At 36.0% G+C, this 17,404-nt stretch overlaps 1 protein-coding gene across 2 annotated transcripts in view; it reads left to right on the top strand.

Moving 5' to 3' along the window:
• Nucleotides 1–17,404, top strand: part of BRWD1 (bromodomain and WD repeat domain containing 1) — a 64,310-nt gene that overhangs the window by 33,949 nt on the left and 12,957 nt on the right. For both annotated transcript variants that reach the window (XM_037376545.1, XM_037376546.1), the window contains exons 29-38: nucleotides 3,836–3,897; nucleotides 8,155–8,310; nucleotides 8,588–8,708; nucleotides 10,257–10,382; nucleotides 11,046–11,121; nucleotides 12,347–12,391; nucleotides 13,004–13,150; nucleotides 14,292–14,444; nucleotides 14,721–14,890; nucleotides 16,541–16,776. In XM_037376545.1, coding sequence (XP_037232442.1) covers nucleotides 3,836–3,897; nucleotides 8,155–8,310; nucleotides 8,588–8,708; nucleotides 10,257–10,382; nucleotides 11,046–11,121; nucleotides 12,347–12,391; nucleotides 13,004–13,150; nucleotides 14,292–14,444; nucleotides 14,721–14,890; nucleotides 16,541–16,776 — 1,292 coding nt within the window. The remainder of the gene's footprint in view (nucleotides 1–3,835; nucleotides 3,898–8,154; nucleotides 8,311–8,587; nucleotides 8,709–10,256; nucleotides 10,383–11,045; nucleotides 11,122–12,346; nucleotides 12,392–13,003; nucleotides 13,151–14,291; nucleotides 14,445–14,720; nucleotides 14,891–16,540; nucleotides 16,777–17,404) is intronic.

The following is a 17,404-nucleotide window of genomic DNA, read 5'->3' as shown; positions in this document are numbered from 1 at the left end:
GTGTGTAACCTTCCACATGTTATACCTTTCATATGTTTTGTTATGTTACCAGGAGTAAGTTTAGATGGGGGTTTTGGTTGTTTTCTTGGCTATTTCCAAATCAAGTTGCCAGTTATGAATACAGCTGATTTCCTAGACTCCTTTCTTCTGTGAACACTAAAGGATATTTGAGGTTTTTAATGGACCAGCCTTTAACAGAGGAAAGTCTAGAGCTGCTTTGAAATTAGTTTAATAATTGAGTAGGTAAGCAATGCAGTGCTCTTTAAAGACCACTTTCAAAATAGCTTTTTAAAGATTTGTGCTGCTTTTGTAGAGAATGTGACTCTTCTATCTTAACTATCTTCTAGAGAAGATTCCTAAGATACGTATATGAAAATGTCTGGAGAGTTTTGCAGGTATAGTTATGTTTTGTGACTTGGCTGGGTCATTAGTTCTTTCTCAAGTCATGTCTGCCCAAGAATCTGCATATGATTCAGCAGCAGTAGCTTCATAATTTGCATCCATATGCTTTATACATTGGATGCAAAAAGATTTTCAAATACACTTCATCTTGCATCTGTTTAAGCAGAGGAAAGAACAACATAAACAGAAGTGGTTGTGACTGTCTTGGAAAAACTGCAATATGCTGTCTCTCTTCTTCACTCAGGATTTGGGTTATGGTGCTTTTGCTAATCCAGCTGAGTTTGAGCATCTGCGATTGTTCTTTGCCATGTCTGAGACAAAGAGCTTTATTAGAATAGAACTGCTTTTTTTTTTTTTTCAATACCAGAAACAACCCTTGAAAGTTGGCTTCAAAACACTCAGTGATGGAGAGTGTGGGAAACCACATTTGAATGTGAAGGGAAGTAATTGCCATGTAACTTCACACTATCACAGAATGGTCAGGGTTGGAAGGGACCTCTGGAGATCATTTAGTCTAACGACCTGTTGAACCAGGTCCACCTAGATCAGGTTGAACAGTTGTGTCCAGGCCAGTCTTGAATGTCTACAGTGAAGGGAATGTTCATAACTGAATTACTTATTGGTAACCAGGTTGTCACACGCTTAGGAATCCTCTCAAACTGTCACCATCACTGTTGTATAGATAGTATATAAATAGAAGATGTGCTAGTTGAATGTTTTGTTATTTTATTGGCTGGACAAAAATAGGTATTTGTGTAGAAGCAGCTTTATATAGTATTAAGTTGCATTACCTGTATGAATGGAGCTTAGGCAGAACTTAATGGGGCTTAAGCTGTACTAAACTGTATTGGTGTCTTACATGCAATATTATGAAGTAGTACATACATTTATTAATACCAACAACTGAAGTATTGTATATTAACTGGAGAGGAAAACGAAATGGATCAATCTTCAGAGCTTTCAGAACTCTCTTAGTTTGTAAATATCAAACAGGTTGAATTTGCATGGATCCAGGTTTTCCTAAGTTGATGGGTAATCCAAAATAATGGAGAAGTGCTCCTGCCTGAGCAGAGTTTAGTTATAAAGTATTGTAAGGATGATCATCTCAATTTTCAGTTTGTTTGAAATAAATACCAGGGAGTTATTAGACCAAATATCTATGTTTATTAAGCCATAAGAAGTAGATGGCATTCACCCAGGCATTCAAAGAACTTTGATACAAATCTCCTGGCAAAGTTGCAAACTGTCCTACAGTTGGACCCTGTACTAGAGTACTGGCAGATTGCTGTTGTAACTCTGGCCAACAGAAAAGGCTCTGGAGGGAAATTGGTGAACTGTAGACTAATATATTTGACTTTAGTTTCTGGTATGTGCCTATAATAAAAAATAATGCTGTTGAGCATAAAGATGAACTCAGCTGTAGGAAAGAGACAGCACTTCATCTGTACAGGGAAGTTCTGTCTCTACCCCTTTTGAAGTTCTGTGACTCTGTTAGTAAGCATATGAATAAAGTGGGCAGCATATATCTGGATTTTTTTGTTGAGAAGCGCTTGACAGGGTTTCTCTTGGAGATGTTAAAGAAACTAAGACTGCATAGGATTATAGCACATACTTCTAGGTGTTGCATATTGGTTGAAGGATAGGGAGGGTGCAAAAGAGTGGTTCTTAACAATCATATTTCAGGCTGTAGTAGTGGGCTCCCTCACAAACTGGTGCTGGGACAGCTTTACTCAGTGTCCTTCTAAGCCTCTTGGAGGGCTTGCACGGTGAAATATCCAAATACCACAAGTAATTTCAGGTAGTAGTCAACCACTATTATAAAGGCGAGGACTTCCAGAAGGACCTCATAAAACTGAATGGGTAAAAAGTGCCAGACAGTTGTCAGAACAGATGTATATTAGGTAGGATATCTGAGGGAACGATGGTCTTATTTATGCTTATATGATATTGAGCTTGTTAGTTGATTCCGCTGAAGACAGAAATGCTGAGGTAGTCATTGAGAGCTCTCCACATGTCAGCTGTGTGCGCAGTGGCAGCTACAAAAACCATCAAGGTGTTGGCCACAATCAGAAAGGGTATCAAGGACAAAACAGTATTGCTCGCTGCTTTCTAGCAGTGTGGTGTGCTGATTCTTGATGCATTTTATGTCTTGGCATCTAAAGGGAGACATAATGGCTTTGGGAGAGGTACAGGGCAACTAAAATTATTAAGAGCATGTAGCAGATGCTTTGTGGGTTAAGACTAAGAAAAACGTGACTCTTCAGATGGAAGAGAAGGGTGAAAGGGGTTGTTTCATAGCTGACAAAATCATAAAGGTGGTAGGCAGGATGAATAGAGAATTGCTCTTCATCACATTCAGTAATGACAGAACTGGAGGTACATGTTAAAATTTGTGTGAGATTTGTTTAAAAGAGTTTGGGTTTGTTTTTTTTAACATTGGGGGTAATGAACTTTGGAAATGTATTTACACAGGAGGTTGTGGAAACAGGAATAGCAGGTTCAAAAAGGTATTGTACAAAAATAAAACAGATCCTAAAGGACGTAGGTTGGGATGTATTCACAAACCTTCCTCAGGGAATACAGTGGCCAGGAATGCTGGAAGTACAAGTAGAATGGACTTGTACCAGGATCATACACTCTCCGTAAACAGCATCTCCCAATAATAGTTTCAAAGACACAAATTACTAGTCTAGCTGGACCAGTAGGCTGTTGAGCTGATCAAGTCAGCATTTCCTACCCTTGAAATACCAAAATTCATTGCTATTTATGTTACTAAAAACATGTAAAAATCTGCCTAAAAGTGGTAGGATTTGGAAAGATCTCAAAATGATATTCATATCTAATACTTAAGCATCAGAGTGAATATCAGTACTGTACTATCAGTATCAACTGTGCTTGCCTTGGCTTCCTCTTGGCCCTTACTTAACTTTAGATTCTTTATTTTATATTTACTCTTTTATTTGTCTTAATGTAGCATACCTTATAAAATGAAATGTTAATATACCAAGTACCTCACTCACAGTTCTTCCTTTCTCTGAAACTTTCCAGACTTGGGCAACTACTGTTGTGGTTAGCAAAGAAATTCTGTGTGTTTTTTCTCATATCCTCCCCTTGATGTTATCTTATTTTTCCAAATATATGGCTTATTTTTCTTTGCAACTTCTTGATACAGGCTTTGTAGAATTGATTTTTATATTGGGTAAGTTGCATATAGCCAAAATCAGGAGCACAGTTTTAATTTGAAATTCATTATAAGGAATGTTTATTTTTTGCACTGTGATAGCTGATGGCTAGCTAATGTTTTTGTTTATATGCATGTTTATACAGTGTATCTTATTGATACCTAAAACAAGCTGTGATTTAAATATGCTTGGAGCGAATACTTCTGAGTCACAATAACTTTATTATTTTTTTTTTTAACTTGGTGTATCAGATGGGACAACGGTGAAATTGAAAAGCTTAGCCCATGGGACATGGAACCAGTTCCTGATAATGGTAGGTAGAAACTCACTTAACAGTTTAATGTGTTTTTCCCTCTTTCCAGTTCCTTCAACTCATGCAGATAGCAGACCTTATACAATTCCTGTCTTTCTTGCCACTAAGTCTTCTGCGTACAGTATCCATTGTGCATATCTACTTAACAGGTGGAACTTATATGGTAATAGTTGTCCTTTAAATTATAAAGAATGTCAGCAGGGTGTTCCTGTGTGTTTAGGCAAGCAAGTTCTTAAAGACAGTCTTACTTCAGACTTGGTGAGATACTTTGAATATACCTATATTGTTTTCCTTTGCATCTTCCAGAGCAATTTTGAAGGAAATACTTAAGAAGTGTAGCTCAGGCTTATGGAATAAAACCTGCTGCTTCCAAATGTCAAGTTTCAAGAACATCTCAAGTTTCAAAAGCTAGTTTAATACATTACAGTATAGGTGGGTGGGGAAAGAATATGTATAGAATAATTTCCAGTCAGCAAATACTTGCATATTGTTTAAATCCAGCAATTTATAAAATTTGTGGTCAAATCAAAATTAACTGTAAATGAAGAAGTTGCATTCCTTGTTTTTCTTACTTGATTCAGTTTTCCAGTGCTTGTCAGTATACTACCTGGGTGAGGGGAGGAAAGTTTGTGAAATACTGAGAGAGTAGTTACTGAATAAGCTGTCAAAAAGGTAACTAATTTTCTTAATAAACTTTGCTAGGAGTTAACTTGTTTCCCATACACCAGAAAGGCTATGTTTTTTCGTAAATACAGGTATATTGTACACATGCGGCTGTTCTCAGTAGCCACCTGACTGTCTAATCTTTGAAGTTTTAGCTGGCTGTTTCAGTCATACCTTGTGGTGACAAAATCTGCAAAACAGTCTGAAATCAATACAAAATTGAAATCTTTATACATTCTAGTTTACAGAAAACAAGTAATCAGCAGGATTTTGTTTTTACACATGCACAGATTCAAATTGAAACATTTAATTTTCTCACTACCACCATCTGTCTCCTCACATACAGAAGCTTTTCTTACTCATCATGAACTGGTTAATGCTTCCCATGTATGTTGTTGAGAGACAGTCATATTATTAGAGGCTCACAGGTCTTGCATGTGAAGTTAAGTCAGGATTTATTTTGTTAATAGGGCAAACTGTATCAATTTCTTCTGAACACTGTATACTATGGTTTAAGTCGCTGTTTATATCAATGTATTAGTTATCACTACATCTTCCTGTGGATTGAAATACAGAGAATAGTGGTCTCAACCACTTAAGTTTGATAGCACAAAGGAACTAGAATTCTTGAAATTGCTACACTGGGAATGTAATCACAGGGGCATCCTACAAACACTAATTTAAATCTGGGTAGTATCGCATGTGTAAATCATCATTTACTGGCAGTATCAGAGGTAAATTTTAATTTCTTTGATCTAAGTTATTACTTTGCTATATTAAGAGCTTAAGGTTTGATTGATCTGAGAAGCTGCGACTTTACCATAGGAAAACTGGGAAGGTGACACAAAAAAAACCCCACAAAACCAAAACTAAAAGCTAGTATGTCTTTTTTTGTGGACAAGGTCAAAGAATTGAGACCAGAACAGGTCAAGGATAAGTACCACAGCAGCCATTAGGGTAAAGGAAGAACAAAAATTGTCCAAAGACAATCCAGAACTCCTTATTTTCTATGTTTCCAGGCAGAAAATGGCACTGTGTAGAGAAGTAAAGCTCTCACAGAAAGTTTTTGTGCCTTTATAGAAAGCATTATTATGTTAACAATTAAACCTCAAATCCCTTTCTTTCTTTCTTTCTTTCTTTCTTCAATTGAATGACTTACAGATGTAAGTCATTGATGTACCTTGCATTTGCCACTCTTCTTTCAAAATGTTTCTACAGTTTACAGTAGATGTATGGGAGAAGAACAGCACTGAAGTTGGACTAACTGGCAGGTCACAACTTTTAATTTCTTACCTTTTGTATCCTGCAAGCATAAGTTTTGTCTCATGGCTCTCAAGATACAATATCGCATGTCAAGCTCTTGTCTTGTCAGGGACAATGCTGTAGAGACCAGGAAAAGGTGGTGCATACGGACCTGACAGTTCCGTTTTCAGCAGCCTGCTTACTAAACCATTGTTGGTGTGTAATGGCTGTTGTGTATATAAACTGCCTCTACCTGTACTGTAAGCACTGCAACCCTCCTTCTGCGGGTTCAGCTTTATGGGACCCATATGCATATGGTCATACTGTAGAGAGAGATGTATAACATGCCAGGGGTTATGACAAGTCCTCTGTGTCACATGCACCAGGGTGCTGCAAAGAACACAAAGCAGAGATCTTTACATGTTTGTTGGGAAGGACAGAGTTTTGTTTTTTTCTATCTGTCATTCTGCTTTACTTGTTAACTCCTGCAGGAGAAAATCCCTCTTGAGCACTTATGCAGCAGAGTACCAGATAACCATGTTGAGTTCTTGACACAACCCTGTGTAGGTGTAGAAGCATTACTTGGTGCTTTCTGTTTGTGTTGTCTTCAGGAAGTTGCAGAACTTCTTTTGGCTCAAAGATAAGTTAGAAGGATCATCTGAGTGAGTCACCTCTGTCCCTTCAGCTTTTCTTAGTACCTTTTTGTATTTTATCCATTTGCTTCTTGAAAAACTGCTTCATCTTTAGTACTATTTCAATGGATTACAAATACTGTTAGGTTCCATCAACACAATAATGAACAGAAGACTAGAAATTACTTTGGGTTATGTCCTGGTTTTGGCTGAGATGGATTTAGTTTTCTTCTCAGTAGCTGGCACAGTGCTGTGTTTTGGATTCAGTATGAGAATAACGTTGAAAACACGCTGGTGTTTTTAGTTGTTTAGTATATAAACGGAGGACTTGGCTAGGTGGGGCCAATCACTGCTTAGGGACTGGCTGGGCATCATTCAGCGGGTGGTGGTGAGCAATTGTATTGTGCGTCACGTGGGTTTTGGATTTTATCCCCTTCTCTTTCCATTATTATTATATTATTATTTTATTTCAGTTATTAAATTGTTCTTACCTCAACCCTTGAATTTTACCACCTTCTCCAATTCTACTCCCTGTCCTGCTGGCAGGGCAGGCAGGGGTGGATGCTGAGCAAGTGGCTGCATGGTATTTAGTTGCCAGCCAGGGTTAAACCATGACAGGCTGAGACCAACACTGTTCCGCTGAAGGAAAAAAATACTCTTTTTCATAAACTTAGAAGATCCCTCACTAAAGCTAGTTGTTTTTTTTCTCTACAGTAGTTCTAGCTGAAATGTATTTTAGAATTTGTATGTAACATACTCATGGATTACAGTTACTGTTACACTGACAAGGACCCTATTCTCTTTCTTGCTTTCATTTTTAATGGGCAGACTCTCGGAAGCTAATGGAAGTTATTACTGTTAGTTTCTAGCTATAAACCTACATGCTTTATACAGTTGAATTAATCTGCTAACAACAAATTATTTATCTGCTAATTCCAGTTGTCCTAATTAGTACAAAGAAGTGATCTTGCTTACCCACAGTGTCTGATGAGGAATGTTCACATGCTTGTTCCTTTTCAAGTGCTCAAATGAAATGAAGAACTCTGGGAACTTCGCTTATGTAAAACAACGGAAATGCAGCAACTGCAGACATACTAAAAACAATCTGGAGTTGAGGGGGGAAAGATACCCCAGTCATTCTGCACTGGCCAGATTGCATTAGTCTTTGGAAGCGTGACTCTTTCCACAGAACCGTGCCTCACAGCTTTATATTTTTACTAATTCTTAGTGCTTTGAAACAATCTGCCATGTTCAAAACAAACGTTTTTTTTAAATGTCCAAAAGAACAGTTGTTAATGTCAGGAACAATGTCACAAAGTATGTTGCCTATCTTGCTCATTTTTGAAGGCTTGGGGCACGAATTTGCTCACTAAAACTAAGTTATGATCTTGTGAAGTTTCAGGCGTGCATTTAAACTGAAAGCATACAGACAGTTCTTCTGATTTTACGTCCTTTTAAGTCTAGTGCTTAGATGAAGAGAGGAAAGAGTCTTCAGGAAACTCAGATCTGCAGACAAGGCAAATAAAAGATGTCTTTGCTGTTTATGCACTTTGTGTACTTTTTTTTCCCCATAGTCATAGCATTAAGCTCCACTTTAAGGCAAGAATTTTTTTGTCAGTTATGAGCATATGAGTACTTAATTAGCGTGAGTATGTAACAATTTATCTTGGTTTTTTGTGTTCTCACTTGTTACCCTTTCCTGTTTGCTATCACTCTTCAGTTGATCAGCCTGAAGAATTAGGAGCTAGTGTTTCTGTGACTTTCGAAGAGGTGGAGAAGCTACTGTATAAACCCCAAGAAGGGGAGTGGGGGATGAAATCTCGTGATGAAGCATGCGAGCGGATTATCAGTGGTATAGATCAGCTTCTGACACTCGGTGAGCATGTAATCTACCCTTTAGGTATTTTTCTTCTAACATTACATTTATAACCAGCTCTCTGGAATATCCGTGGCATCCTTTAAAATTCCCTGTGATGGAAGTACTGTAATTCATACATTTTTATGTGCAGTTCTTTCTGTCTGTACTGAGGTTTTTTAATTCTTACACATCATTGGTTTTATCAAGAATAACTATACAAGGCAATTGAACACCTGGCTCAACTGTCATATGCATACAAGCCTTGAAATAGTTTAATCTTGCTGTTTCTTAACAGACATTTCAGCAGCTTTTGCCGGTCCAGTTGACCTGTGTACATATCCCAAGTACTGTACCGTGATTGCTTATCCAACAGACCTGAACACTATTCGGACAAGGCTGGCTAACCGATTTTACAGGTTTGTATTAGCAGTGGAAACAAGGGAGAATGTGGCCTTGAGTTTGTCTGTTGTGAGAGGATTAAACTTTTGTAGTAAGAACAGTTATTCTTTTTACAAACACTCTGAAAACCAATAGCCTGGTGCCTGAACTGAGCATTCCTAGTGTTCTGTAGCAGGGCTCTGATGCTTGATAACTGCAACATTATATTGATTTTTATTATTAAGGTTTTTAGTTAAGGAAATTGATTTCAGCATATATTGGTACTGTTTTCAGAGTTGCAATAAGCAGTGACATTCTTTCTTTGAGAAATGTGCTATTTAAGATTAGTAAATACTAAAAAAAGATATTTGAAGCTAATTCAATGCTGAAGACTTAATTCAGTTTTTGAAGTACTGTACCTCAGTTACTTTGAATTTGAAGAGGTTTAAACTCTTAAGCGCTTAATACTTTCAGAAATGGCCTTAAACACAGAGCTGAAATGTTAAATATTACCACCAGTATTTTAGATTATAGAAAATTATGGTAGAGAAAGAGGGAAGAAACTGTATAGTTCTGGTTTGCTGGATCCACTGGGTATCCAATAGCTCTAAAAGAAATTTCAGGATGTTCTTCATCTGGACTTGAATTCAGTGTGTTTTCCTCCTATGTAAGACTTGAAGTAATGCCTTGGAAAATAGTTTGAAATTCTGTAGGTAGAGAGCTGCAAACTTGGGGCATCTGTTTCACAGCTACAAGAAATTGGTAAAATGGATGATGAAATTGCATAGTTGTGCTAGCTCATTTCTATCAAGTTACAATTTTAATTTGTAGCAGTTTCTATAAATCTGTCATCTTACAGAGGGCACTGCTTAAACTGCTCAGTTGGCCTCAAAGCAAGGTATTTGAGGGAAGACAGAAAAAAAACATCATGGCTGTCTTTTAAAAATGTAATTGGACTAAGCTTATTGCCACTCTCTTAATTGTTTGTGCCTTTGTTTATTAGTTAAGATTAATTACTAAGATAACTACGGAACTTGTGTTCCATTTGACAGGGCCTTGTGACAAGCTTCTGATGTTTCCAGAATAAATGTTACAGTTTACGGTGGTGGTTAAATAGTACTTTTTCCCCTCCTTTTGAAGGAGGTCAAATGTAAGCTTTTTAATGCATACATTTTTAAGGCATCTAGGAAATCCACAGTCCTCAGTATTATTTCAGTGATGTTTTATAATTTAATGGTAACAAATGCTAGTGCTTACTTGGCTAGTTTTATTAATGGAATTTCAAGAATGAAACCAAAGTATGCTAGAATTTCACAAACTTTCTGAAGATGAATTATCAACGAGTTGGAAAACGAGTGAGCAAAGATGTGCATTGTTGGTTTTCCTTCCTTGAGTGAATATCTGTATACATATATGCATATCAGTTTTGCATGTGAATGAGAAGTTTGAGACTGGTCTAATGAGATTTAAAACAAAGGACATATATCTTAATCTGATGGGCACAGAAAACTACCAAGATTTAATTTTTGCAATTTTAAAGCTTTTCAGCTTAGTGTTAAAGGTGCAGTGTTATTTTTAATTTTAAGGAGGATCTCTGCATTGGTTTGGGAAGTAAGATATATTGAAAGCAATGCTAGGACCTTCAATGAACCTGGGAGTGCTATTGCTAGAGCTGCAAAAAAGATCACTAACCAGCTCTTAAAGTTTATCAAGTAAGTGACATTTTAATCTAAATAGTGCTTGAATACTTGCACTCTTAAATGGTGGGAGAGTATAAGCATCCTAATATCCCTTTGTTGTGAATGCTGCTTCTTTTCATTTCTTACTATTTTTCAGTGCACTGCAGGACAGTGATATAATTCTCTTTGACTATTATCTTGACCAGGGAAATACTTAAATGTTCAGCATAGATACGGTTTAACTTTTTCCTTTAGTAGCCTTCACTGGTATTTATAGTATCAAAACGTCACTTGACATGAAAGTAGCTCAACCTATAAAGTAAGTTCTGTGCTGTCTAGCATCTGTAGAAGTTCCTGTTGCAGCTTTTCTGACTTGGTTAATTTGAAAGGTTTATTTTAAAAGATGTTAGTTTAGGCAGTCTTCCTGCAAGTAAATCAGGTGTGAAGACACCTTTCAAATCCCTAGTGCTAATTTCACCCTCCTTCCCTCCCATTTTCTGAAATGCACAGTACAGCAGGTTTTCAGATGTAATGTGACTTTCTTAGTAGTATAATCATCATGTGATTTTTATATTTCATTTAATTTTAAGTTACTGTCTTTCAGTTTGTGTAGCTCTTGGCTGTGGCTGGGTTTAATCTAGGAAATGATAACTATGTTTTTGCTATTCCAGTAACAGAGATTTAATTGCATTACAGTGATCAGGACTGTACAAACATTTTTGAATTATGTAGCACAACAGATGATGAACAAGATTGTCTTGATGCTGATCTGGTAAGCTTTTTTAATGAATAATTTCAGTAATGTATGGTTGTAAGAAAATAACACCAGCCTTCAATTATTTTTGATAAAATTGTTCAGTTATTTTTATAGAGATATTTGTTTATATCTAGACATTTACATAGCTAATATAAACACGGAATATGTTGTGAATGTGGGGAATGATGTGAGGAGATGCTTTATTAAAATAATTTTGAGTTGTCAGTATTCATTAAGAAGTATAACAAATAAGCATTTTTGTGCTGTGGCTGTATGCCAACAACTAGAACAATTATTTCAAGTTTTGCGAGTGCCACTGTATTTCTGAAACGTGTTCATGTGCAGTAATGTAATATAAATATTTCGAGAGTATAGTCTTTCATTGTATTATATGCATCTGTCTATTTGTAAGGTCAAAATTGTTATTCATGTAGTCATAAACGCTAAAAGCTGACAAGTTGGTAACTATAGCAGTGATGCTTTAGCTCAGTATCTCTGTATACCATAATATGAATCATGCATCAGATGTGCATGCCTCATTGAGAATTTAATAGTGTGTATTTATCTTTTATCTGGTAGAGGTAAATATTCACTGTTGCAGTGCTGTATGTTTATTAATAGTGTACCCAAATTTGCCCAAACGGATGTCTTCTTTTCACATCTTGATTTCTAATTTGGCATTTATGAAAAAGACTTCATAAAGTTGGAAAGCAGCTGCTTGCCCTTGCAAGCTAATATGTAGGGAGGAAATTACACCGAGTCCTTTTAGTTCTCTTTCTCACTTCTTCAGCATCACACATTGTAAGTTTTTTCTTTTTACCAAAAGTAACTTGATCACAAGATGTCTTTTCCTAAACTCAGGACAAGAAAATACTCAGAAAGTTTTATGACGTGTATTATCACTGAATTAAATTGTTTACAATCTTTAGTCACTGAGGTTCAAAGCTGATAGGTATCTTTTCATTGCAATTTCTGGTGGTGTTTTTTCCCTTTGTATTAAGGACAAGTGTTGCAGTTGGGAATCTTCAGGTGGTACCCAGGGTCTGTCTTTCCAAGTCTCTCAAATGCTATGTGTGTATATATGTGTTATTTTTTATATGTGCTCATCTTCCGTCTTACTGAGAGAAATTAGAATAAAAATCTGTTTTTATCACAGTATCAAATCTAACGATACTTTGAGCACCCATTACCTATTTTTTCATATTTAATTTTTAAGATGATTGATTTTTATTTTGTGCAGGATGATGAAAAATGTCTTCCACAAACATCATACAGAAGAAGAAAAGTGAGTTAACTAATCTTTACTATATATACTCAATTCAGGTCCGGCGGGAAGAACTGATTAGCAGACTGTATTGAAATTCTGTGAGGCTGTTGCTCGGTGTTATAGAACATAGTTTTTCCGATGATACTAAGGAAGTAAAATCGTTGCTTAAATAGATCTTTGGTCATTTAATGCTTCTGTACTTGTTCTGCATAGTTTTCTAGGAAAATACTACGTACGAGTTTAATACCAGTGCTGTCCAGTGTAACAGTTTTCAGTTATCTGTATGATACTGAAGTAAAACCATTATTCAGCTGAGATGCTTCAAAAAAATATTTTGAGTGATGGATATTATTAAAATCATCTTGAGAAAAATTTGGTATCAGAAGGTGTATTTTTGTGTGCCTTAGTTATTTAGTAAAAAAACCTTGAAAGATAGTAAAAGTGTGTAATTTGTCAGTTAATTAATAAAGGTTAGGCAAAACATCTGCTAGTATTGTAGTGCCCTTTTTGTTGTAATACAATACATTTGGAAGTGTGTTTTCTGCTACAGAAATAATTTCAGAGAAATTATCAGGTTTAGGTTTTCTTGTTATATTTCAGTAATGCTTTTTTTCTAACTTTCTTTCCAAGGGACGGGGCTTCAAAAAAGGAAGAAGTGTGAAAAATGGCTATGATGAAAACTGTTGGAAGAAGCAGTGTATGGAGCTGGTGAACTTAATTTTCCAGTGTGAAGATTCTGAGCCTTTCAGGCAGCCAGTTGATTTAGATCAATATCCTGTAAGTTGTTCTTATTAACCTTGTAAAATACAAATACTACTTAGGTTTTTTCTTTTGGTGTTTGGTATCATAGTAAGATCTCCACATTGCTCTTGCAGCTGTTTATTCTCTTCGTGTTTGTTTGGCTTTAGTCCCAAACCGCTGAAAGAAGTTTGCATTGCTTTGTGCTTAGAACTACGTGCTGTATGCTCTGCTGCGTCAAGATGTAACATCCATAAAAATATTGACACAGAACACAAAACAACTGTAGAGTGGTGATGGTGTCCAAAAATATCCTGATACTTTAAATATGGTTTGAAACGACTCAGTCTTTTTTTGCTTGCTTTCTTACTGTCCCTTATAGGGAAATAATTTTAGATAACTCTGTATGTTCTTAATTAAAACTAGTTTCTTGAGGGACAATCTACAAAATCTGTTTACTGAGCCTAAGCTATGACTTTGGGTTGTTTCTTTTCTTTCTCTTAGCTGTTCATGGTATTCCTAATAACTCTTCAGTCTCTTTTGTCTAAAAACCCAATAAACTTTCAAGAAAGGAAAAAAAACTTATTAACAAGCATGCAACAGTCTTCATATGGACTTCATATCTTAGGTCTCACTTCAGGTTTTAAAGACATCTTGAGGTTCTCTAAAATTCATTAAGAGGAGAGATAGATGTGTTTTGATTTGAGTTTTGGAATTTTTTTTGTTTGTTTTTTTCTTAACCCAGATCAATTTGTTTCTCATAGTAAAATGCATCAGGGAAAGGATTACATGACTACTTAAGGGCAGTCTCATTTTGATTAACAATAAAAACATTGACCCATTGTTACTGGGTAGCTTTTATTGAGGAAACTTGGGAGAACTGAAACTTGAAATCTGCATATGCAAGCATGTGATGTTGTGTGAACGCATGATCCTTCAGAAATTCTGAAGACCACCTTGAAAATGAGCAAGAGTTTGTATGGGATAATGTGGTGGAGAATTCACATCAACTAAGCTCAGCAGAAGTATTGCTGTCAGCTGGTTAGGTGCTTCTGTTTTCAGCTGATGGTTAAGATAATCTGGGGTCATCTTAGTTACCCTTAAATTACAGAAATAAAATTGATAAGTGGTGGTTGTCCTTTATGCCTTCTGGGATTTTGTTTTCATATGTTTTGTCTAGGATTACAGAGATATTATAGACACTCCAATGGACTTTGGCACAGTGAAAGAAACTCTGGAAGCTGGAAATTACGACACTCCAATGGAACTGTGCAAAGATATAAGACTGATATTTAGTAATGCAAAATCTTATACTCCAAACAAAAAGTCAAAGGTAGCTGTTAATATTGGGGGGGTTATGCTTGTGTTAATGAAATGAAGTATTATTTTGGAATTGGTTTGTTTATCAGTACTTTTGATAACACTGCTGATTGGATAGATAGTGGGGGGGAAGTATGACAGAAATACTTAATATGTTTATTTCTTGTTTATCTAGTTGCATAGGATTGCATGCTGTGGTTTTTCTATTTTCTGTACAGGTTTTAATTTTAGAAATGTTTATTCTTGGATGAAAGGTTCTGTTTTTAATATAAGCCACTTCCTTACCTAGATTTATAGTATGACCTTGAGATTGTCAGCACTATTTGAAGAGAAAATAAGACGGATTGTTTCAGACTTCAAAAATGGTCAGAAACAGAATGAAAAACTACGAAGAAACCAGAGGTATACTAGAAGATTTCATAATCAAAGCTCAGTGCAACATCCTACCAAAATGCTCAGGTAATGAAATTACGAAGATGTAGATATATATCACAGCTGACTAATGTTCATATTGACTGTCACATTTAGTCTACTAAGAAGAGACCGATGGGTTTATTAAATGGCTAGCTAACTTCAGTGAGACTGTACAATTACTTCTCCTGCAGTAGGAAAGACATACTAAAAAAAAAAAAGTGGTTTTTTTGTAGTATAAAACTGGCTGTGAAATACCAAAGGCAATGAAGAGTAGAAAAGGTTGGGGGTTTTGCTTTTCTTTTTTTAAATCAGTTGAGGAATGAATATTTACTCTGAAATAAGGAGGAAGGAAACAAAGATTTACTTGCTGTATATTTTATGGAGATTACAAAGCTACATATGTCATGTGTTTTATCATGCACAGAAGAAAGTCAGTCCTATGGAATTCATAGAAATTTTCACTTAATGTAGCATTCTGTTGGTAGCTAGAGATGTCTTTTCTCTTTCAAAGGAAAACAAGCCTTTGAGACAACGGCTGATTGACACAATTATCTCATGTATTCTTAATTTGCATATGGGATGAAGTGAGGTAAAACCAAAATCTTGGAAACTTGATTTTATACCTTCCTGCTATTGTCCAGCTTTTCTCATCTGGCAATGAAAGGACAGGAATAGGAGTATTAAGAAAGAAAAGAAAGAAAAATATCTAAGAATACATTACTTTGCCGTGTTTGATTTTCTTCTGTTACAGTTTCAGTGGATTACTTCTGCACTTTGCAATTGTGTTACGTATACATGTTGGATTATACTACAGGCATACCTAGCAGTGGGCTTTAAGCTTTACTGGGATTATTCCCTGGGTTCTCATTTCTTTCCGGAGAAATAAAGATACAAACAATCAGGATAGACAGAAATTTTCCATTGAAACGACATTTCTGTTTGTATCTGAAGAATTGTATGTGACTGGTAAACAAGTCAACGGTGGTCAGCAGGGCTGAGGTTTGGGAGTATTTGGGAGAGTGTTTGGATAGCAGGAAGAGCATATATACCTTGTGTGCCTAGATGAATATCTGAAAACTTGTGACTGTAAGGGGGCAACTGATAAAATAGTTCTAAATGTGAAAAGAAGTGACTTATCACGACTGCATGTAGCACACTAACGTGTATAGTAAGGAAGAATCAATTTGGTGAGTTTCTCTACAAGCATGTGTTTTACATTAGACAGTAAACTTTAAAGATACACCTTATTTGTGTCTTTGGAACTCAGTTTATTGTGGAATAACGTTAGTATGCATAGCACTTAGTTTGAGCCTTGTGTGCAATTAACAGGAGACTGGGAATTCCAACAGAAATTGAGGCTGCCGTTGCAATTTCCTGGTAAACGATAACAGGATGTTGCTGTCCAGAAGGCATCCAGTATTAACTTGTTTCTCGGAGCAGAGAAAGAATGTCTCCTCATGTGTAACTTCATTAGGAGTGTAGACTGTTATTTTAATTAAAAGTAGTTAATACTTATCCTAGTCAAAGTTAAAATTGTCCCGCACCATGTTAACTCACAAATCTAAGGACCCTTCCATAAAATCATATGGCATACAGTTAATTAAACTTTCAGGGAGAAATATTGTTAAAATAGTTGCCACTATTTCTCATGGTGTTACAACTTGCATTGCTTTTACTTCTTTCCCCTTTCACTAGAAATTTGAAGCAGAAACCATTAAAGTCTCAGGCAGAAATTGAATCTGAGCAGGAAGATTCTTTCACTCAACCTACCTCAAGCAGAGCCGCCTGTGTTGCAAGCCATAAACCGAATGCTAGAAATTACAACCATAGTTCCTCTGGTGAATCCTCTGATTCTGCATGCCTGGCATCCTTTGAAAGGAATGGAAAAGCTAGATCCACAACACTAACAAATTGTTCTGCATTATCATCAGGTCAGAAATCGAATCTGTTTCAGATGAGGATTTTAATCTTGGTCATATCAACGAATTTTTCAGTGTTTCCCTTCCTTTATAATTGTCGTAATTTACAATTATGTTCCAAGTTGTTAAGCAAGGTTTGCATTTATGTGAAATTTTTTAGACAAGATTTCTATGCAGTTTGTTTTTTGTGTAATACAGAATTTTGTGTGTATTAATGAATTTTGGACACTTATTACATTATTGAATGTTATAAAAAGATCTGTGTACTAAACACAGAAGCATTTGCTTTACAATCCCATGGAATGCATTGAGCTTACTTAACTTCTATTAATGAAAAAGCTTGCACCTAAGCAGAAATTGGTCAGTGGGATAATTTGCTCCACAGAGCTGTCTTCGTTGTATATCCATTTTGCAGTCAAATGGATGGTATTTTTTTTTGCAGCTTTTATATGGGTATTCATAACAAAGCTGAGTGGAGTAAGACTGATGATTACTTGGTCACTTGATGCTCTTTAAGTCTTACCAAATAGAATAATGGAATTTCTTTGTTTCAAGCAGCTCTTCTGCAAAAGTGGTTGTAGTGAATGGATATTTCTTATTTTAGAGGAAGATGTAGTGTATTTGATAATTGGTACTACAT

Source organism: Falco rusticolus, chromosome 2 (assembly GCF_015220075.1).
Source record: "Falco rusticolus isolate bFalRus1 chromosome 2, bFalRus1.pri, whole genome shotgun sequence".
In the NCBI taxonomy this organism is placed as follows: Eukaryota; Metazoa; Chordata; class Aves; order Falconiformes; family Falconidae; genus Falco; species Falco rusticolus.
The sequence above is the reverse complement of the archived record's forward strand: the minus strand, read 5'-3'. Positions and strand labels throughout refer to the sequence as shown.